This window comes from Neovison vison, chromosome 6, assembly GCF_020171115.1.
Source record: "Neovison vison isolate M4711 chromosome 6, ASM_NN_V1, whole genome shotgun sequence".
Lineage (NCBI taxonomy): Eukaryota > Metazoa > Chordata > Mammalia > Carnivora > Mustelidae > Neogale > Neogale vison.
Window position 1 is genome coordinate 154,267,478 of NC_058096.1, and position 24,076 is coordinate 154,291,553.

General features: G+C 39.8%; 1 protein-coding gene across 1 annotated transcript in view; it reads left to right on the forward strand.

Moving 5' to 3' along the window:
• Positions 1 to 15,832: 15,832 nt before the first annotated feature.
• Positions 15,833 to 24,076, forward strand: part of STT3B (STT3 oligosaccharyltransferase complex catalytic subunit B) — a 96,392-nt gene continuing 88,148 nt past the window's right edge. The window contains exon 1 of the mRNA XM_044252617.1: positions 15,833 to 16,197. Within this exon, the coding sequence (XP_044108552.1) occupies positions 15,884 to 16,197 (314 nt within the window). The 5' untranslated portion in view covers positions 15,833 to 15,883. The remainder of the gene's footprint in view (positions 16,198 to 24,076) is intronic.

The following is a 24,076-nucleotide window of genomic DNA, read 5'->3' on the forward strand; positions in this document are numbered from 1 at the left end:
GCTAGCAATGGTGTAAGAATACTAAAATGTTCATCAAGATGAAAAGAAAAGAACAGCCTGACACTATGTATCCCTGATGCCCAGATTTCGCTCTTGCCCAAGCTCATCTGCTAATATCTAGGCCCGGGCAGCATTTCTCCCTTGGCACACAAATTTCTTATTTTTGATCATTTGATATCTCACAGCTATAGTTAGTTGAAGTTTTATTCTTAGTTGCTGTGATTATTTGGAAACAATATTTATATAAAATTCTCCCCCCACAACTGTTCCTACTCCCTAGAATTCTCTTGCTTTTGTCTTTCTGATATTTTCTTGCATAATTCTATCATTTTCTTTCTTTCCCTTCCCTATGTCTTTCCTTTCCCTTCACAATCTCTTCCTTGAGTGGCTTAGAATTTCTTTTTTTTTTTCAATTTATTTATTTTCAGAAAAACATTATTCATTATTTTTTCACCACACCCAGTGCTCCATGCAAGCTGTGCCCTCTATAATACCCACCACCTGGTACCCCAACCTCCCACCCCCCCCCGCCACTTCAAACCCCTCAGACTGTTTTTCAGAGTCCATAGTCTCTCATGGTTCACTTCCCCTTCCAATCTAAGGGAGGCTAACAGGAATCACCAATATAAGAGAGACAAAAGGTGCTGGCATATTACTGTTTTTTAATACTTGGGACAATACGCAGAACCCCCTCCCACACCTCCAAATTTTAACTGTGCAGTGCTTAGACTCCATCTAGAATTCATTACTTTTGTCTACTTGCATCTTTACAACAGCATCTCAGCCCTGGGTGAGATGTGCTGGAGCTGTACCTTCTTGACCCCAAGTGGGTTTTATAACCTCAAAGGAAGTTTGTAATCTACTTTTTAAAATGTAAATCAGGTATACAGCTTGGCAAAGGAAATGAATGTGGAGAGCCAGAAACAGTTATTAAAAAACAGAGTTCATTTTTACAGGCTATTGTTTGGAAAATAAATAGCTCAACCTGGATCCCAAACAAAACTAGAATAATAATGTGCCATTGACTTGGTGAAAATGTCCTGTATCTGGTTGAAACGGGCTTGAATATTAATTGAATGAATTCCTTACTTTTATCCTAGTCTGTAGAGTTAATTAAAAGCCTCTTACACATATTGGGAACTCTCAGGGCTATTTGTTTCTACTGACTCTAGGTATTATGAATTCCTGGATAGATCTTAATGTCAACTATGTTTGGTCAGGGTCTACTCTATGATCTGTACGTACATGCTCTGCCTTCGAGATGCTTAACTATTCCTCCAAAATCACAGATCCTTCTTTTGAAATGGAGATGGAAGAAGGCATCTTCTAGTACTAAAGCCGAGCCACAAAACCATAATTATGTGTAAAGTACAAAATAAATCTCCTTTCTTTAAAGGGCACAAAGATGAATAAGGAAAAACAGAGAAGAATTAAATGAAGGTCTTGTTTATACTCCGAGAAGTTACTATTTGCTGTTCATTATTTTTGTTAAATAATGTACATAGAAAGAGAATTGAATTTCTGCTTTCGAAAGTACTTGCTTTTTTCAAGGAAATTTTAAAGTGCATTCAGAGTCTTAAGGATTTTCTGATCTATGCGACCTAGGAAGCTTGGGGACACATCTTTTGGCTGAAGTTACATCTCGCAGCTGAGAAAGTTTTACTCAGTGAAGCACAATTTACTGAGCACTCCTGCTCTTAAGTGCTATCCTCATGCTATAAAGCAATGAACTCATTTAATCTTCATAACCTTGTCATCGAGTGCTCTGCATTTAGAGAAACAAAAACCAAATTCAAGCAGAAATAAATTTAATTCACAGTTAATGCTTCGGATTTGTTAGCAGGCCTGGGAAAGATTTTATTCTCACAAATACTGGGTCATGTTATCAATATTGAAATGAAAGGGAGTCACCGTGCATTCCATGAAGGCTGACAGGTGGGACAAGGCAGCTCTGACGGGTTGGACAAACCAGCGGTGGTTGCTTTTCGGTCCCAGACTCCTCAGAGAGAGAATGATGAGTTCCTGGTGCTTGAGAATCCCGTGCAGAGCCACTGAGAAATCACCTTCCCTGGAGAGATGCTCTAGGAAAGCAGGAGTGAGTTCAAGAAGTATCAGTCTTCTCTGGACTGTTTTCAGAGCTCAGTAGTCAAGGAGAGACTGAACATATTTCTTGTGCATGTGTGACATGGGAGGAGGTTAAATAGAGCTGTATCTTTAATCTTGGCTTTATTTCTTCATTAACGAACGTGCGAAACCTTGTCCAAACACGTTCCATTTTCTACAGGGTGCATGAGGAGGGATTATCAAGATGGAATTTCATATGTGGCTTGTCAGACTTGCTGCTTCACATTTTGTACTTTGCATACAAGTGTGCACACATGCACTCGCTTTCGCCAGTCAAGACCACACTGCTTACCCTCTTTCAACTGAGCTTGACCTTTGAGTTGTTTTTTTCAGGAGCGGTTTGAGGTTTGCTCTGTTATTCCCTCTCTTGTGGCTGCCTTTGTGACCCTAGGGCCCATGTTTCCACATCTTTTGGCTGAAGTTACATCTCGCAGCTGAGAAAGTTTTACTCAGTGAAGCACAATTTACTGAGCACTCCTGCTCTTAAGTGCTATCCTCATGCTATAAAGCAATGAACTCATTTAATCTTCATAACCTTGTTATGCAGACCCTGTTGTTAATATCGTTACTATTTCCTTTAACAGATGGACAAAACTGAGACACGGAGAGTTTGAATAACTCATCCAAAGGCAAACAGCAAGTAAAGAGAGCCAGGATACAATCTCAGGAAGTCTGGATCTGAGCCCCCCTCTCCTAATCACTACACCACTGTCACCACTGTGTTGTTTTTCACGTTTTCTATAAGGAAAATCTTGAACAATCGGTTCTTTGAAACAGTGAAATAAAACGTAACTAGGCAAAAAGTCTATAGCTAGACGCAAAAGAAATGATGGTCTAATGGACAGAATTCCTGTTTTATGGTCAGAAAGATCTGGGATTGTCTCCATAGCAGTGATACTCACTGCTCACTGAATACCCACGTGGCCCCTACATTTTCTAGGCCTCCAGTAATTGGGAAGGCCATGGGACAAGTTCTGACCATTGACTGTGAGTGAGAGTCATGCGGGCCACTTCCACACTGAAAAATTTAATTCTTCAGTTCCATGTGTGACTCTGCAGGTCCCTCTCTGTTCACCTGTCATGGTGATGGAGAAAGTCAGTTGGTCCAGATGCTGTAGTTCTATGAGAGTAAAGCCTCAGCCAGCCTAGGTCTGCTAGCAATCACACAGAGCAGCGCCCTTCCTAAGCCCACTTGGACGTGAATCATGAGGGACACATAAGCCTTCATTCTAGGAAGCCACTGAGAGTTCAGACTAATCTGTTTTTGATATTCTCTAATGAATACAGTCTACAAGTTTTACCAGGTTTTCTATGTATTCATGGAAAGGTGGTGGACCTCTCTGAGACTTGCTTCTTTTTTTAAAAAAATATAAACACTAGTGCTTTTTTTAAAGAATTGACATGAAGATTAAATGAGGGCTCTTGGTGTGCTTGGTAAATAGGACTTGCTCAATAAATGGTTGCTATTGTCATTATTCAGTATTATGTTACCTAAAAGTAACAGAAAAGCTCAACTGACACAATGTGTAAAGAACATGAAGGACATTTTCTTAGCAGCGCTTATCATTGGATTCCTATAAATGGCTTATAACTATAAAACAACTGAAGAATATTACTGGGACAACACGTAACAGGGTTGTAATGTGCACCCATTCTCTAAATACCTCTTGCTTTCACACCCATAATCCACACCACTGTTTATAAACTATAACCCAATTTCCCAGGGGAAACCTTCTCTTTCCCCTTCTCAGTCAAGTATGCTTCAGAATCCAGTTCCAGAATCAAGAATGGAACATGTGACTCGAGGTCAAGGCAATTATCACAGTTTCCTGGGTATAGTGATTGGTTCAAGGATAGGAACTCTGTCTGCTCAGAGCCACTGAGATGCAGTGAGAATGCTGGGAATCCTGCATTCTTTTCTCCTCTGAATGTGAGATGTGGAAATATTTGGAGAAGTGGCAGCTATTTTGAACTACAAGGGAAGAGCCTGTCTGCTTTATAGGAAACTACATGGAGGTGAATGGTACCAAATGGATATTAGTGATGGAGAAATGGGAGCCTAGTGACATTGTTCAACCCCCCCTGATCAAGCTGCACCTGAAACCAAAACAAACTCTGGGATTTTCAGCTTTAGTGAGTTCATAAGTTATCTTTATTCCTACCCAGTTTGAAAATAGATTTTTTTTTTCAGAAGTGTTACTTGGGTTGCCCAAAAGGAAAGTGTCTAATTCTGGCTAGATGGTGTTAAAATTTGGATTGTACAACTTTATATGGTGTTCCTTCCCATTCTTAGAGTTCTATAAAGCTTTTTCTCTGTCATTCTTTCTGGATTCTGTACTGCCTTTATTGCCTCTAATTTCCATACTCTTGGATTCCAAACTCTTCTTTACCTAATGGTTGTGTCTATGATTAAATTAAGTTTAAACTAAGATTAAGAGTAAATAAAGTTTCGGCTTACACACCCTAAACATTAAAACTCCTCATATAATTAAAATTTTTGAAAATGACAAGTTTACAACCAGAATATATTTCCTTTTTTCTCATTTAAACAAAACCTTGCATATAAGTAAAGCAGACACTCTTTAGAGGAGACATACATTTTGTTCAAGAAACATAGAACTTTAAGTTAATATTACATTTCTTTATCTTAAAGAAGAGAATACATACAGCATATTGAAATTTATTTTCATGTTTGGCTCATAAATTTGCTGCATAGAGTTATATAAAGTACATTTTATGAACTATATGCTAATGCCCAAACCACAGTGTTATTTTTCATAGATTAGATTATTATCTTCAATTCGTCTTTCTCCTATAATATTATCCATCCATGCTCTTTGCTTTTGAGGATTTGCAATGATCTCAGGAGAGCTGGTCATATATACAGACCCAGCTCATGGATGTTGGACTTGGCTGTAGGACTGATTTTGGTTAATGAAATATCAGCAGACATCACACAGTGGATTAACTGTGTTTGCATGATTTGGTTTGGTTCTTGAGCTTCTGACATCTGCTCTCTAAACAGATCTGAAGAGTGACTGAGTCCAAGGAAGCTGAAGAGACACATGGAAGAGACCTCATCCTTCTTCATACCTGATGCTAAGCTCAGATGGCATCAGATATGCCTAACAGAATCACAGACTAGTCACAGGCCCCTGAGTGAAACTAAATACTTGTCATAAGCCACTAAATGTTGATGCTGTTTGTTACGCAACATTATTGTATCAGTAGCAGACTAATCACTATCATCCCAAATTATTATTAAAAAGCAATGTTCAATAAATACATTTGTTCATAACTAATAAAGTATTAAATGTCTGAATAAAAAAGGATTTTTATATATATAAAAAAAGCAATGTTCAAAATAACACTTCCCTTTCAAATGTTAAGGTGCTAAGTATTCTGTCTCTGATGATCTGTATTATCTTACAAACCTGAAACATATTTTGTGATCAAAACTTACTACTTCTGTCATATGGCACTTAGTGTATTGAGTTGGAAGGCATTCATGTTATACTAGCAGTCACTAATACTGAGTGGTGATCCTGGCTTGGCCACTAATAAATTCTGTGTCTTTCACAAGTCACTTGACCTTTCTGCACCTCTCAGTTATCTATAAAATGAGGGTTGAACTAGATTCTTTACAGGCAAAAATGTTAGGGTCATGGTCTTCAAATTCATTCACTTCATAAAAATTATATATGTTTCTTTTACATGCTAGTAGATTTTAGAATGTAAGAAAGTGAGAATTCAAATCATAAGAATTTTGGGCACTTTTAATGTTCCTGAGTTTCCTAAATAAATGAGACATAATAGTCTTCCTTCCTTTACCTGTAGTTTTGCTTTTCTGTTATTTCAGTTGCTCACTGTCACCTGGGGTCCAAAAGCAGATGATACTACTTCTGACATTTGGTCAGAAAGTCAACAGTAGCCTAATGCTATATTACATGCCTACATCATTCACCTCACTGCATCTCATCACATAGGCTTTTTGTCATCTCACATCATCTTCCTAAGAAGGAGAGTGAACTCTGGACAATAAGATATTTTGAGAGAAAGTAAGACCACATTCAAGTAACTTTCATTCCAGTATATGGTTATAATTGCTCTATTTTATTACTACTTGTGGTTAATCTCTTCCTGTGCCTAATTTATAAGTTGAACTTTATCATAGGTATGTATGCATAGGGAAATACATAAAACATAGTTGGGGGTTTGGTATTACCCTCAGTTTTCAGACAAGCCCTGGCGGGGGTGTGGGTGGCAGTCTTGGAACGTATTCCTTGCAGATAATGAGAAATTACTGTGTATGTGTTGGTAAATTTCTTGCATATAATCTGGTTGAATATTACCAGTTTAAGATTCTGTAATTTCAAAAATGTTTTGACTATTCTAGAATAGTGAAAGTCACCTAAAAAATAATTTTATAGATATAGATATAGATATATAGATAGGTCACCTAGGTTGTACTCAGTACACCTTAATCAGCTTGCAGAATACCAAAAACTGGGTTACTAAAACAATAACAATCCATTTTCAATATAGTTCTGGAGACTGAATGTCTAAGATCATGGTGCTGGAAGGGGTGGTTTCTGATGAGATCTCTCTCCTTGGATTACAGAAGGCTGCTTTCTCACCATGTCTTCTGAGATGTGAGAGAGAGAGATCTCTAACATCTCCTCCTCTTGGTGTAAGTACACCAAACCTACCTCATGATCTCATATAACCTTATTCACCCCCCAAAAGGCAAATATAATCCCACTGGGAGTTAGGGCTTCAACATGTGAATGTGGGGCTGACAAGTTCAGTCCATAACAACACATACAGTGACAGAAGACTCTTCTAGAAAGAGCAGGGATTCTGGCTTCAAATATACAAGGTTTAGGATCAGACCTTGCTACCTCCTAGGGTATCTGTAAGTTGATTTCCACAGAAGGATATCTTAAGATTTTATTCATTTATTTGTCAGAGAGAGAGAGACAGAGAGAGCACAAGCAGGCAGGGTGGCAGGCAGAGGCAGAAGGAGAAGCAGCTGAGCAAGGAGCCCGATGCGGGAACCAATCGGGATCATGACCCAAGCCAAAGGCTTGTTCAACTTTTGAACTCAAAGGTTCAACCGACTGAGCCACCCAGGCATCCCTCATAGAAGAATGTCTTATGGACAATTAAAACAAAACAAAACAAGGAAATCAGGTATTTACTAGCTTCCATCTTTCTACAAGCAAGCCAATCCTTGGGTTTGAAGGTGAAAAGTTGCTATTACCCTACCAAATGTTTCAAATCACCCTTCATGGAAAAGCATGGCCATTTCTGTACACAGCCAAGACCTGACATGCAAGGTCTACAGCTATGTTTTGGATAGGAGTGAACTCCAGACCCTCCCAACTCCTGCATTCTTAACCTGAGTTAAAAGCAACACTTCAAAATTCCATATGCATGCTCAGGTTATTCTATGTAATGGACGGTGTTCTGGCTCGCATATGAGGTGCTAAACCTTCCCAGCATCTCACCAAACACGCACTACCACTCCGTCTGGAACAAAATTGCTGAACCCTACTTCGATCTCTTGATGATGCTCTCTTACCAACTCCTTCACTTTTAGCTTCATAGATTTGCTTGCATAGACTGTTGCCTTTCACTCAGGTGTTTGTTTGTTTGTTTGTTTTCCTGGCAGGAATACAGAAGTATTCAGATTAAAATTTTGTAGTCAACACAACTGGAAGGCTGCACTTAGCTTAAATGAAATCATATGTACAAAGACACTATCTAGTCACAGACACCTTGAAATTTACTTTAATTCGGTAGTAAACATTTTTGCAAGCAAGTAAATTTTCATATTGCAAACATAGCATTAGTGAAAACGCCGTTATGGCAAAGAACATTTGAGACACTTTCTGTGTTAGTTGTCTATAACCACAGGTGAATTTCTTAGCCTTTTAAAACCTCAATTTCCTTAAAAGTAAAATGACGCTGATAGTATCTATACTGCAAAGCAATGGTTCTCAAACTTTGCTGTGAATCAAATTACCTGGGATGCTTATTGAAAATGCAGATTCGGGGCACCTGGGTGGCTCAGTGGGTTGAGCCGCTGCCTTCGGCTCGGGTCATGATCTCAGGGTCCTGGGATCGAGTCCCGCATCGGGCTCTCTGCTCAGCAGGGATCCTGCTTCCTCCTCTCTCTGCCTGCTTCTCTGCCTACTTGTGATCTCTCTCTGTCAAATAAATAAATAACCCCTATATCATGACCCGAGCTGAAGGCAGAGGCCCAACCCACTGCGCCACCCAGTCGCCCCTCCTCAGTCTTATATAATACCCAGTACTCATTACAATACATGCCCTCTTTAATATCCATCACCCAATTACTCCATCCCTTCACCCCCTTCCCTCTGGCAATTGTTTGTTTCCTATGATTAAGAGTCTCTTATGGTTTGTCTCTTTCTCTGATTTCGTCTTCTTTCATTTTTTCTTCTCCTCCCCTATGATCCTCTATCTCATTTCTTAAATTCCACGTATCAGTGAGATCATGTGATAATTGTCTTTCTCTGATTAACTTATTTCACTTAGCATAATACCCTCTAGTTCCATCCATGTCATTGCAAATGGTAAGATTTCATTCTTTTTGATGGCTGTGTGACATTCTAATATATATTATATATATATTAGATATTAGATTATTATTATTAATAAATTGTATATATCATGTCTTCTTTATCCATTCATCTGTCAATGGATACATCTGCGCTCTTTCCATAGTTTGGTTATTATGGACATTGCTGCTATAAACATTGGGGTGCACATGCCCCATTGGGAGGATAACTTCTTGACTCCACAGATTGTCTCTTTCAGGGAGCTCCAATCTAAGCTGTATTTGAACATGAGAGAGATGCTGAAGCAATGCTCCCTCCACATCCAGGACCTTCAGTCCCCTCTCTACCACGTGCCTATGCTTCTGCCCCAGGCTTTCCCTTCAAATAACCAGAGAGCCTGAAGTGCCTAGAAGCTCATGCATTTCCTTGACCTTTAGCCAGTGACTGGCAGGTATAGGATCAGCAATGCCTTGGGTTTTTCCTCTTGTTTAGATGTGAGAGGCATAACTTACACTCCCAAGTTCCTGCACTGGAGTTATGCCGGGTGACCCTTCTCAGACTTTGCTAAGGCTGTATCCTTAATGGACTTCTTCCCTTTCCTTGACTCTCTCATTCTTACCAATTTCTCTCTCCGGAGGGCATTACCATAATAAATTATACAAAAGTTCACCTCAGGGTCTGCTTCTGGGGAAACGGATCCAAGGTAGATGAGCAAAGATTTCACGAGAAGCACAGACTTGTTCAACAGCGGGTTCTAAGAAGCGGCCCCAAAGCTGTAGGAGTCATAAGGAATCGTGAGCAGTGAGCTTTTGAGAACAAGAATAGTGAGTGAGTTAGAGGGTAAAGACAGGAGAGGTAGTCACAATGGGAAACAACACAGAAGAGTGGAGTCAGCATATGCACAGGGCCTGGTGTAGGAGTTGCCGAATGCAAGGAAGATGACAGGTCACTCTATTGGCCTAGCAGAGTTTTGTTGAGCCACCACAATTGCTGTGTGTCCCAAAATAACTTCTTGTTTTCTGTGAGGTCTGGCTGTGCAGCTATGGAGACGTCTTCCTGTCTCTCTTACCCCTCTGTGTATCCTTTCAATAAATTCCATTAGCTGGAACCTCCAGTATATCTCTGCTTGTTGAAAACTAAAAGAGCCTAAGAAGCCCAAACTTTCAGAAATAAAATTAACACCCCAGTCATAAATGCATTTACAATGCTTTAGATGTTTAGAATATTTTTAATGACTATATCCCTTCAGCTCCTTTTAATTTTTATTATCAAAATTATAATGTAGTTTTCCATTTTATAACTTCCAGCTAATGTAACTTCCATTCTCCGTTGTGTCACTAATTTAATAACCAACAAAATCTCTTCTAATTCCTTAGTAAATGAGTTTGTTTTCTGTAATTATTAAGTGGAATACATTGCTTCAGCGTAATATTTATTGTACCTCCGTTTAAGCATTAAACATTTGGGATATCACCAATTTACAACAGAAGGAAGTATACACAAATTCTGAAGCTCAGTATATATCAAATTCTCTTGTTAAGCAACAGAGAGCCCCTAGTTCAAGTTCCCTGTTTTTCTGACACCTCTAGGGTGAAATAATAGTATCTTCATATTTTATAAACTTCTTCTTTGAGCATTACTCTGACTTACTTCATGAAAACATAATTTAATAAATTCTCTTATAAATATAATGCAGTTATTGTGACTACTTAGATTAATATAAAAAATATCCCAAATGCATGATATAGATGATAATACAGCATCAGAATCACTATAATTGTAATTGAAATACATTGAAAGAAAATATTATTTGCTAAAGTAACCTATTTACTCATCTATTCTTATAAGGCTGTTGGGGAGAGATGGACAGTTTAGCTACATATCAGGAAGGCATAGAATTTCATGACATAAAATGAAATGAAAAACCACCTTTCTATCAGAGGAGATGTTTGCTAACAGCGACTTTATCTTCAGAAAATTTCCACCTGAATTTCTTAATGCAGCATTTTAAAAAATCCCTTTATTACTTTGAAAGTACTTTCACAAAGTACGTGATATAGAATAGATAATCTAGGAGATATGCTAAATTTAACAGCAGAAGAGGTTTTTTTGTGTTTTTTTAAAGAACAGATTTGCATGAATTCAGTATAGATGACCTCATTTTCTCAGCAACTGGCAAATAAAACTACACATGTTAACGGTTTCCATAACATTGGAGCATACTACTCCAATAATTATACTTAAAGATATACAATCAGTGATGTCAATTCTGCCTCATTGAGGATGTGAAAAGATGCCCTTAAATATAAAACCAAATATCCTTGGCCTTACTCATAAGGAATGCAGATTAAAACTACCAATTCACACCTCACTTGTTGGCAAAAAGCCAAGAGTTTCTTACCAGACTCCGCTGGTGAGTTCCTAGGAAGGCCTTTCACACATTGTGGGAATGCAACTGATACAAGCTATATGGAGAACGATTTATCTACTGAAATCCCAAACATGCTTATACCAAATTTCACTTACAGTAATTTCTCCAACCAACACTCTTACACTTGGGAACAATTACTTCTTTACAAGTCTATTCCTTGTATCCATGTTTGTAGTTACACAAGATTGGAAACAGTGCAAACATCCACCACCATCAATTGATTATTGACTAAATGATTAAATGAGTATGGTACATCCATCCTTTGGAGTATCATGAAGTGATAAAAAGGAATGAAAAATTTCAGGCAATAGTCAAAAGGAATGAAATCCAACACACTAAGAGAATTGAATGTTTATTACCAGGTTCAATTGGTTAAACAGAGCTACTCTAGGTATTTCAGGAATAAAGGGTTTAATACAGGACTGATTACTTGTATGAATGTTGGAAAACCAAGGGGAACTAAGATCAGGGAAGTTCCTGCCAAAAAGTCACGGTCAGGGATGTGAACATTGAAAACTTCAACCTGAAGGACTGAAGGAGGTAGTTCTCAAAAGCTTTCCAATCATCTCCAAGAAACCTTCCTTACTCTATCTTACTTGATGACAAGCAGTTCTCACAGCAGCTGAAAGGATGTTGTGAATCTTACGTTTGCTCATTCTTCTCCTTTTGTCTGAAGCCAACTCCCCCTCTTTTCTGTCTTCTAAATCTTGACTGCATTCCTCTCAAACTCTAACATGAAACCATACATGGAAAAGGATCTGGGAAACATAGTTCTCAGCTTCTCCCAAGCAATGCAGAGGAGATCACGGAAGCGGATGAAAATGTGTCAACAGACAATGCAGCATAGAATGTAAAGACAGAAAGTGCTGAAGACATTTTTGAGCAGAAGAATCAACTACCTTTCTCTGGACTTCATGGTAGAGAAGTCCTTCAGTCACCACATATTTATGAATGCCAATTACATGCCAGACTCTGGCTTTCCCTGCTATGCCTAGTGTTCAGGGCAAGGGTATGTGTCACACTGTTTCTGTTCTTTTAGGAAGAATAAACCTTCTCTTAGACCTGTGCCATTTCTGAGGCACATTATCTGCACTTAAATCTTTTCTGGACCACATTGGGAAAAGCCAGGAGCTGAGGATCATTTTATCTTCTTTGTCTGACTTGGTTCTCTATGCGCTTTCGAAGCCAGACTTCTAAAAAGAGTGGTTTACACTCCCTGCCTCCACATCCTTTGCTTCCAACCCCTCCTCACCTGCTGCCATCTGGTTTCTGCTCCCTATAACTTCACTAAAATTGACCTTGCTAAAGTAACTGGGGAATTGTGATTGCCAATACAAGGTACACTTTTCAGTGGTGTCATACATCACTTCTCTGCACTCTGTGTCACTGCCGGTCGCACTTTATGCATCTTTCTGGATTGCACTCTTTTGTTACCTTCCCTATGTATCCTTTCCTCTCTGGGCTCTACTATCCCTGTTTCAGCATCCAAAACACCAAGCAGGATCAAGAAGCTCAAGTGCAGTGAGGCAAAACAATATATCCGAGTTCACGCGCAAGCAGAGTCACTTTTCTATATTTGGGCTGGAAATTGAGAAGTCACCATATTGCAATTTATTTTTATGGATTCCCTAGTGGTTGCTCCATAATGCATTCTTCACAAAAGTAACCTCTGTAAGCTCAGATGTTGGCACAGGTGGCCCGAGTTCCCTCTGCAACGTGCTTTTCACATTGCACTCTCGGTAATCTTTCCAAAACACAGCTGATGACAGTCCATCTCATACACACCAAATTCTGCTTAAATCCTTTTAGGGTTCCTTCTTATTCTCCCATTGAAACAAAACAAAAACATAGCCATTTACTGAACTCCTGTGTCACATTGTTCCACTGTGCTGCAGCCATACTGGCCATTTTTGGGGTTCTTTGTACCCACCTTCCCACACCTAAAGCAGGACCTTTGTATGCGCTTCTCTGTCTGGATAACTTTTTCCTTTCTTCTTCCTCTGATCATTTTATCCTTATCCCCGCTGCTGCTTCCCTGGGTAACATTCTCATCTTGCGCAGATCAAATCCCCCAGATGTCTCTCTTTGATAGCATTTGTAGCATTGCATTTTGGTACTTAGAAATGTGACTGTTTACTCAGTGCCCATGTTCCTAGGAATGGCTGGTGACATCTGTAAGGGAGGAACCACGTTTCTCATATTCCCTAATACATCCCGTGCCCACATAGTGCTTTGCTTAAAGGAGTTCAATAAATACTTGTTGAATGCATTAGTGAGTAAGTGAATAAAGACCAAGAATAACAGGGTTTTTTCTACTGCTTTATACTCACGGCTAAGCTGTGTTTGCTTATGATCCTTAACAATTTTTCAAAGTATTTTCAGATAATCTATCTCAGGTGGTATTAACAACTGACTTTCAAAGTAGAAGGGGCAACACATGCAGGTGATTCAGCCAATGCTACACAGCTTAGTAAGTAACAATGAGCAACTAGAACTGAGTCTTATCACTTTTCAGACAAGGACTTTGGCAAATAAAACACCAAAAAGGAAGCAAGATAATGTATAACTTAATAGAAAGCATCTATACAAAAGATAGTAAAACAAATATCCAAATGAATTAAAATAAAAATACAAATTTTATTTTAGGTTGATAGAACTTTGGTTCATGGAACATGGGCCCAATACTCTAAATGCTGGCATTTTAGCGTGTACAGTTTGGCTCTGAGAAGAGCATGTCACCTTTCTCCTACAGCAGGGCTCAGTTAATATTCTATGATAATTTTCACTAAAATTCAGATGTCCAATATGCGTCAGCTTTAAATTGTTGGTGGGAAAGTCTACTTCTGGAAACCTTTCATCTTTTCCTTAGTGAGACTATTTAGTTATTTTTGTAAGGAGACCAGAGAAAAGTTACTCAGGTTAAAAGAGTAGCTGTATCCATTAGTTTCAAAGACCAGTCTCAGACTAAATATACTCATTCCTTTATCTAACATTCTGAAGAGACCTACTGTTTAAACACAATTTCTAAATGCTTAAATTTGCTAGATGTGTTAAATTTCTTAATGGCTTAATAATTTTTTTCATAATAATATGCGAACACAGGCTTTAAAGTTCACGTTATTCACCTAAAGTTCACGTTATGCACAATTACATGAAAAATAAATGGAATATGTATAGAATCAAAGGTCCATGTCCTTCACAGGGCATATATTAGAGTAACTCTAGTCTCCTTGCTACTCCATTTATGTTTAAACTCATTCTGACTTGAATTTGGTCTCCCTGCTGGCACTTTCGGCGGGGGCCAGGGGGAGCAAGTAGAAAGTGGAGGAAGATATAAAAATACAACCTAGACGGGCAGAACTTTGTGGACAGGGATCTTCAGTCCGTTATTATTTACAAGAGAGACTTCAGTAACAGCTGACATAAAGTTTCACTCGTTAGGTGGACTGTATGCAGCCCAACTAACAATGAAGCCATGCATCGGCTCGTATTTCCAGTGAACAAACGATTTCTAATTTCCAATTAAAAGAGACCAGAAGTGGAAAAAAGCGAGAAAGTCGCACTTTGCCTGCCCCCTAGGTAGGTCTCTTCGGAGCTAGGAGCCTGTTTTCTGCTCCGAAGAGCTTTCAGCGCCGGCAAAGTTGTCTTAACTCACAACATCGGAAGCAGGACACCCGACGTAGCCCGCAGGGTGGACCTGGGGGCCGCCACCGACACTAAACAAGCTGCGCAGGCTGTGCCGGGTGCCCTGGGCGGCAAAACCCCGGCAGCCAGCCCCAAGCGCACAAGACTGGAGTAACGCGCCTGCGCGCTCAGTCACGTGACGGGGCGCTCCGCGCAGAGCGGGTTAAAAGTCACGACCGCCGCGAGCCCGCAAGCGCCCGGTCGGTCGGCGCGGCGCTGTTCGCGTTCTTTAAGACGATTCTGACGGAGGCTGCTCCGCCGTTCTCGATCACCTCCCGACCCCTCGTCCCGGCCCAGCTTCATGCAACGAGCAGAGCCGCCTAGCACCCTTCCGTGCCGACAACCCAGGCGCGCGAAACCGCGTCTTTCAACTGACAATGAAGCCGTAGCCGCGCAGCACGGCCGCCCCGGGCGAACCGGCGCGAGGCGGGAGGGGGAAGGAGTGGGGGAGAGCGGTTGGGCTAAGCCCCGCCCTAGCTCGCGCCCCCATTGGTGGGCACCGCGGTTCTGGGCCCGCCCCCTAACGGACCTGTCGCATTGTGACAGGTGGAAGGGCCAGTTCCTGTCGGGTCGGGGGCGGAGTCAGAGGTAGCCTGAGCTCCGCCCGGACTCCAGGGGGCTCCTCCTCCTGCTCTTCACCGCGGGGCGGGCGGCGGGTGTGAGGGGGGGAATGTCATTGCTGTTCGGAGCTGTGGTGCCGCCTCCGTCTGCTGCTGCTTCTTCTCTGGCGCCCTCGTCCCGTCGGCTTTCGCCGCTGCCGCAGCTGCACGGAGGATACGGATGGCTAGTGGGGCGCAAGGGCCATCCGAGTTGATAGCGCGGCGGTCGCGGCCGCTGCTGAGGCAGAGATTCCCTGCCGCCGCCTCCACCCCCTGTCCCCCGGCCTCGCGGCGCTGAGGGCGGGAGCGCGCGGCGCTCTTCCCTCCTCCTCCTTTTTCTTCCTCCTCCTCCTCCTCCTCCTCCGGGTCCCCGCCCAGCACCCCTCGCACCAGGCGGCGGCGGCGGCGGCGGCGGCGGCGGCGGCGGCGAGGAGCTAGACCCGCCGCCGGGGCACAACATGGCGGAGCCCTCGGCCCCGGAGAGCAAGCACAAGTCGTCCCTCAACTCGTCCCCGTGGAGCGGCCTCATGGCCCTGGGGAACAGCCGGCACGGTCACCACGGGCCCGGGGCCCAGTGCGCGCACAAGGCGGCGGGCGGCGTGGCGCCGCCGAAGCCGGCCCCCGCGGGGCTATCCGGGGGACTGTCGCAGCCGGCCGGCTGGCAGTCGCTGCTCTCCTTCACCATCCTCTTCCTGGCCTGGCTTGCCGGCTTCAGCTCGCGCCTCTTCGCGGTCATTCGCTTCGAAAGCATCATTCACGAGTTCGACCCGTGGTAAGTGCCCCGCCGCCCCTCCCCCGCCCGCGGCCCGCGGAGAACCGGGACCGGCGCCTCTGCCGCCGCGGCTCGTCCCGGACTTGGCCCCGCGCCGCCGCCGAGTCCCGCTCGCACCCCCGCCGAGGCGAGCGCGGGTCTGGGAGCTCCGGGCGCGCCCCCTGCCCGTGGGTGAAGTTTCCCCCTGGCAGCTCGAGGTGGGGTCCCCAAGCGGGACTTTGGCCCCCTTCCGGATAAGTGTGACGCCTCCCGGGAGGGTGAACGAAGCCCCTCGCAGCCCTCCTTGTTAGCCCAGTCCGGAGTGGCCACGCCGGGAGCCGGCAGGGCGCTCCTCGGCCGACTCGTGGCGGACTCCCCGCCTCCCCGTCCGTGGCTTTAGCGTCCTCTCATTTTTGCCGGCGCGTTTTTGCTGGTTGGGTTGGGATCGCCCAGGGGTTGCCCTGTTGCGGTTGGACGTGAGGCCAGATGTGCAGGAGCCCTGTCCACTCAGCCTCGCAGTTTTACGTTTTTCGTGTTTCTCGTTTTTGCTCTCCTTATTCAAGAAGGGGAAAAGAGCGTGAGGTGTTGCAGGAAAGGAAATAATATCCCTGAAAGTGATCTGAAAGCTAGGGACTCTTATTTATTTAACACTAGATATTTTCAGGAGTGGCTTTCTTCAAGGCCCCTGAGTGCACTCAGCACCTCACTGTTCCACAATTATCTTGGGTTGCTTTTTAGAGCAAGAACATTACTCTGTTAGTCCAACTGTCACCCTCAGTATGTTGTGCACAATATCCGAAAGCATGGCATTAGTTCCTTTATTGGTCTCTGCAGGAACGTTTGTGGGTAAGAGAACAAACTATCACAGTGATGGGGAGCCTTAGCTTATAGTCCAGAAGTTACACATGGTATTCGGGACTGACCTGAATGTTTTAGGAAATTACCCTACTAAGAACACTAGCTAATTTAGGAATTACGCTGGTTTGTGAATTATTGCTTTAATTTTTTCCCCAGCTTTCCCAGCCTTTTTAGTTTTGTTTGTTTTTTACCTTATACCTGAGCCTATGCCTTTTAAACTAACTTAATTCACGTTGAACGACTTGTCAGCCTTGAGTTAATCTTACAGCCTTATAATAATTAGAACTAACTAAACTTTAAGATATTTATCATTTGAATACAGAAAGAATCTTCTTGAATGCTGTTATTGTATGGATTATAAATATTTGGGGAAGTGAATTACCTATATATTAAAATACTGGATTGAGTTCTGTTTAGAAAAATTGGTAGTGCAGTATCTATTGAACATGATAGGGGCCTGCTCACCGAGAATTCATTTTAGGTAAACAGTTAATTACTGGGACATTCTTCGTGAAACGAAGAGGTTTTAATTTTTTTCTAACATTAAAAAAAAACTTTTATGTTATTTGGAATTATAGGAGAACGTACTGTGAAGCCTTGGGAACTAGGTAGAATGTTCTTAGTCTTAGGTTTGAAACACTTAAGGAAATTAGATAAAAATGTTATTGGAACCGGAAAATGAAAACTGCAAATATTTTATAGAACAACAACATAAAAAGAGAAAGTTGTTTTTTTAGATTACAATAGCAGAAATGCATGGTAACTGAACATCACAGGTAGCAAAGGTTGTGAATAGTATTTCTAAGGGAGTATCATTTTTACAAAGGCTGAATATTGTTTAATAGTAACTTTGAGGCTGCAATTAAGGATTTCAGAAAAATTCACAACTGAATGAGGAGACAATGTTACTATTTTTCCTTATTTTGAGGGAAGGTTAGAAATCTGCGTCGTCAGCCCAGAATTACTATTGAAATTGAGTATTGTAATCATGAAGTTTTATCAAGTTACTTTACAGATAATATTCTTTTTTAAAGTATGACAAAGAATATGCTTGGAGAGCATAACTGTTTTTTATCTACATGTTTGACTTATATTTTTTTTATGCATAGAAACACATTTTAGAAACACTGTCCTTTAGCTAAATGTATGAAATTTGAACTAAGTTTAATTTGTATATGCTAATCTAAAGGTATATATATCTCTTCATTCTTAAAATCTACTTTAGGTGCTTACTAATAGTTTTAATATTTACATTTTATTTTATATATTGTGTATATCCTATAATGTAATATATTTTATATATTATATTCCTAATTAAATGCTTCTGTTCCTAATATTAGGTAATTGTCATTAGTATTAAACAGTCCTTTTATAATAAAGGAATTGTCCCTATCTCTTACTGTGAACAGAGATTTGCCAAATATAAATTTGATGTCTTAAGTATAATTTGGGTTGACTTAATGAGAAAACTAGATTTTTAAACAAAAAAAAACTCTTGTTTGCTCACTTTGGGTTTTCTTTTCATACCTTTTGAAGATCTCAGGTAGTTAGGGATCTCATTCTTGTAATCCATTCTTGTTGAAAAATTTTGAAAAGGGTTAGATTGCCTATCATTATTACTCTGGATTTTTAAAGTAGTTTTCCTTCCAAGCTAATAAGAACACCAATGTTTTGATCTTTTAATCTAATACTCTAGTGTTATACTAGCTTGGGAGTCTCCCAGATTACTGTTTTATAATGCAGCAATGACATGAATCTTTAATAATATTTAAATGTTTCTTTCAGATTTTATATCACCAAACCGATTTATTCTGGCCTTCTCTGTTACCTATTTTCATGGCTTTGTTGAAGTCTTTTCAGTGAAAAGTTTACTTTTTCTCTTTGGTTGTGAGTTATTTCTATGATTTACAGTAGTTCTTAAATTGCGTAAGACTCTAGTTAGTTGCCAGAGGTGACTCATTGTCACAAAGTTATACTTGTTTTTTAAATTTGTCACTCAATTTATTTTTTAAATCTTGCAGCTGTTATAAGGGGTGGTATATAATGTTGGATATTATATATTTATTGAATTTTAAAGTACACTATACGTTTTTAGAACTTAGCAACATTTGTGGTATGATCTCCTCACCACTTCACTTTAGTAATTTCCTCCCTTATCAGTTGAGTTGATCAGATATGAGGAAGCAGTTCTAGAATATATTGTCTGTACTTGCCAAACATTTGGTTGAGCAACTATTTTAAAGCACCTAATTTTATCTTCTTTTTATCTGGAGCAAAATGTAGTTTCTACTTATTTTTGTTATAATTACTAATACTTTTATATTAACCAGGTACCTTTTCCACCACTGTTATCTTGTTGACTTACAGTGGGTTTTCCCATGGAGGTGATGTAAGAGTTCCCTTTGTAAGGAGAGCTGCCCTTTTCCCTGCCTACACAGGTTGCAGTGGGTTCTCCCTAGAGCTCTAAAGAGAGAATTAGAAGTCTCTGAGCCTGAGTTTTGACTGCAGTTAGCTGTAAAAGGGCAGCAGATGTCTTTTTGCAGGGCAGAAAGCTGCAGTGTAGAATTGAAACTTGGGAGTTCAATTTTTCAAAGAAACTATGGTATAAATTGGTATAAATAGATTAATTAGTGCAAACATGTTTTCAAAGGATTGATAAACCCTTCAAAGGATTGATAAACCTTTGGGACATAAGCTGTTTGTAGCTGGGAACTAGTTCCTGTACTCTGAGGTCTCCATGTTTTTCTTCACTTTGCAGATGACAAAAAGAGGCTATTGACCTCCGTTCTGAAGAAGACAAAATGGATAACAAAACCAGTTTTAGAAAAAAAAATCCCAAATCTTAAAAAGTTACTTTGACTGTAGAATCATTAGCAGCAGCAGTCCCGCTGCACTTCAGAACAGGTATACTGTCACTGGATTCTTTGTAATTTACAGTTTTTCTAGCCTTGAGCTTAAAATCATTGTAAGTTACAAGAACACTTAGGGAGGAGGTGCAGGGAGTGTCTTGGCCTGCTGCACTGGATAATTGAATCGGATCTGCTCCCATCTGGTTTAAGTGTGATGATTCTTGTAGGTAGTAAACAGAGGTTTTATGAGGCATATAGTATATAGGTCCTGGGGTAGGTAGGATCTGATAGTAAAAACTTTGGAACTTTTTCTTTTTGTTCTGGATTTTCATATTTTTGAGGGCTAACTTGAATAAGACTGCAGATCTTTTACTGCCATGAATAGTTTGCAAAAATTCAACATGGATTGTAGAGGAAGCATTAGAAGCTCATGGGCTCTGACCCAGTTGTTAAAGAATATGGGGAAACTTATTGGCCTGACTGTACTTAATCTACTTCTGATTTTTTTTGCTCTCTGTAAGTGATGAGTACTTTGAGATATGAGAAGATGTTAAAAAGTTCTCTTCATTGTAATTTTTTAGTATTCGTTAGTGCATACATGCTCTCAGAAAAAATGGAAAGATTAATATTCTTGAGTGACTGAATCATATGTTACTTGCTTACTTTAAAAACTTAAATGCTCTTAGAGACCATACTGCTGTTAACCCAAATTATAAAAGCATCCCACAATTCAACATATGTGTATGTTACGTTAAATTGTAATTATAAGAATTTTCAAATATACTGAAAATTTGGAAGAATTTTATAGCGAACTCTCCTCTTCAACACCTACATTCTATAGTTAGTGTTTTAGTTTATTTGCTTTATCATATCTTTCTATTACTGCTTTTGAATCCTGCTTTTAGACATTGATAGTACCTCAAGAGTGTTATCTTTGTTCTCCAACTCCATAATTAAAAGGATCTCTTATTTCTGGACATTTGTTTTCTATAATACTTGAACTTAATGAGTATAAATACTGTTTCTGTATTATCCTCAATTGGACTGCAGGTTATAATCAGGATTTAATCTTTCTTGGTTTTGGTTAATAACTTATCTGAGTACATCATAAGTCAATGCATGTCTGTTAAATGACTTGGCTTTGCCAAATCTGATGTCTCAGATGGAACTGTGAAGTTGTTAGAAGGATATTGATGTTGGTTTTACCGGACTTAATTTATGTGGAACACCTAAATTCTTTTTGGATTATTAGAAGCCTCTCATTGGTCAGCCTGTTGCTTACTCTGAGTCATATTTATGCTGTTTTATTGCCGTGTTTTGTCCAGATATTAGCTTAATTTATGTATAATTGCAAAAGTTACTTATTTCAGTCCCTACAATTAATAGGAGAAAATGGAAACATTTTCAAATAATACAGGATCCCCGAAAACAATGTATGGGCCAAATTAATACTGTTGAAAGGGGAAAAAATGTGAATGGTTAACTTGCTACCCCATCTTAACTTCTTTACTTCCTTTATCTGATTCTGGTGGATATTTTTTGTTTTTAAATCACTTACTTTTTTCTGAATAAGTTTCTGTGTCCTCACTTGACCTAATTCTGATACAAATAATTTCCAAGGATTTAGAAATTGATAGAAACTGTCAATACCATAGGATTAAAAAAAAAAATGTTAGGTGGAGGTAAGGGTTGGAAGAGATAGGAGCAACTGCAGAGGCTGACCTATTTTAAGTAAAAGTAGGTAAACTGGCATTTGTTGCCTTGGAATTTTATTTCTTTGTAAAAACACCTTCAGAGTTTCAAATGAAAGGCATCTAAGCATACTTTGGAATATAATCTGCACATAGGTTGGTGAATGCCTTTATGTTGGTCAAGTTTATACTGTTTTAAGAAATACACATTTCTAAAGAATTGTGACTGCTACACTAATTAAATTGATCATATCATTAGTGACCATTTTTTTTTCCTGTGGAACTTAGTGTTGCAGGATAATTCTAATATACGTTCTAAATGATAGTAGATGCTTAGTTTTTACAGTGTCTTACAACTTGATTTTAGATCTTAGAATTGAGATAAGGTAACATCTCTTCTGTAGATTAAAAAAATACTTCAATTTAGTATTCCCCTAAGAATTAAATAATACAGTTCTGCTTGTCTCCAAAATCTATGTCCTTTTTACTGCATCCTCTGCCTTCAAGGCAGGCTTAAATGAAAGTGTCCTCCATTTAATTTATGTTTTTTAATCAGCTGCCCTGATTTAAGTCTTAACATATTGGCCTATCAGAATGCCTGGGCACAATCCATGCCCAGCTAAGTAAGCTCACTAGTTGGATAATGGCTAATTACTTGTTTTGATGTAGGGAAGAGAGAAGAGTTGATGATGATTTAAAGATTTTATTTATTTATTTGAGATTGAGAGAGAGAGAGAGAGAGAGAGAGAGCAGGAACTGGAGGGGTGGGGCAAAGGGAGAAGCAGGCTTTCCCTGAGCAGGGAGCCAGACCTGGGGCTTGATCCCAGGAAGCTGGGATCATGACCTGAGCAACCCAGGTGCCCCCTGCCTTCAGGTTTTTAAACCTGAATGACTAGGGAGTTTTCAGGGATGGGGTTTTTAAGGGGAATAGCTGAGTGAGAAGAAAAGATGAATGAATCCAAATGAATGTTGTTTTATTTAGATTCATTTTGTCTGTAAAAAGTTCATTATAATAAGGTTGGAAATAATAAGCCATTCTAGTTAAGGGAATTTTACAGGGTGGGAGTTTAGTAGATCCAGAATTCAATAGTCTACAGGGCTTCCAGAGTATATGTTGGCTTGGCTTGTTATCAGGGCAAAGAATCTGACCAGTAAAGGGGGTGAAGTACTTTTTCTAAGGTTGTAGTTTGGCTAGATTCTCTTTATTTACTTTGCACCTTTGTTTGCATTACAGACTGTTTTGTGAGAAGTTTGAAAATTGTTACTTGAGAAGATGAAGGGAAGTTTGTTTCTACCGTTCACTTTAAATTGACAGTATTGGAAATTGAAGTTTAGCTATGAAATGGTTTTTTGGGTTTTTTTTTTTTTTTAAGATTTTATTTATTTGAAGAGAGAGTGAGAGAGAGCACAAAGTAGGCAGATAGGCAGGGGAGGGGGAAGCAGGCATCCCACTGAGCAGAGAGCCAGTCCAAGGTGGGGGGGGAGGCAGCTGGATCCCAGGACCCTGAAATCAGGACCTGAGCCGAAGGCAGAGGCCCAACCCACTGAGCCACCCAGACGCCCCTATAAAATGGTTTTTATGTGAAGTTTGACTTACTTAGAATTAGTGATACAAAATTTGTGTGCTTCGCTTATCTGTAATTTCATTGAGTTAATAGTTTTCATGCTTTAGGTTTTCAATTTTTTCTTACTTTTTTATTCATTCCTATTTGAAGAGAAGGGCTATTCATAAAATCTTAAAGAAAACTTATGTTTATATTAATAAAGTATAAATGATTATTTTATAACTAAATTGATAATGTTTCTTTTGAGGTTTTCTTTTAATTTCCTTTTTTATGCCCTACAGGTTTGTCAGCTGTTCTCCGGTAAAGACTTTTCTTCACAGTGCAGTGTTCTTTTCTTTAGTGATATCTAGCAATCTTTCCAACCTACACATGACTTCAGATAAATTGGATTTTTAAAACTTAAATTGTTGGGTCTTTCTCTCCCATAGTTAGATGGATAAATAATATTGTAGCATATGCTGTTTTCTATACTATTTTTAAGTTAAAATATAGTAATTCATAATTTCTAAAGTTCCTGTGTATGCACAGCTTAAATTACTGTTTGTTGCTGGCCAAATGGGTGGAGTAGAGTCTGTGAAAAGAATCACCACTGGGAAACTCACTTGTGACCACCATGTTTATTTCATCCTTATTTTTTTTTTAATTGAAGTATAGATGACATTTAATAATTTCAGGTGTACAGCATAATTATTTGGTATTTGTATACATTTTGAAATGATATTAAGGTGTTAATATTTGTCACCTTATATAAAGTTTTTTTTTCTTGTGATGAGAACTTTTAAGATCTATTCTCTTTTGCACATCGTGCCTATTCTTAAAATAACCATTAATTTCCTTAAAGTAGAATAAATTCTATTTAAGTAGGTTTTATTATTAAGGTAAATTATTAAACCGTCTTACTTGTATAATCCACAAGAACAGTAATGGAGCACAGAAT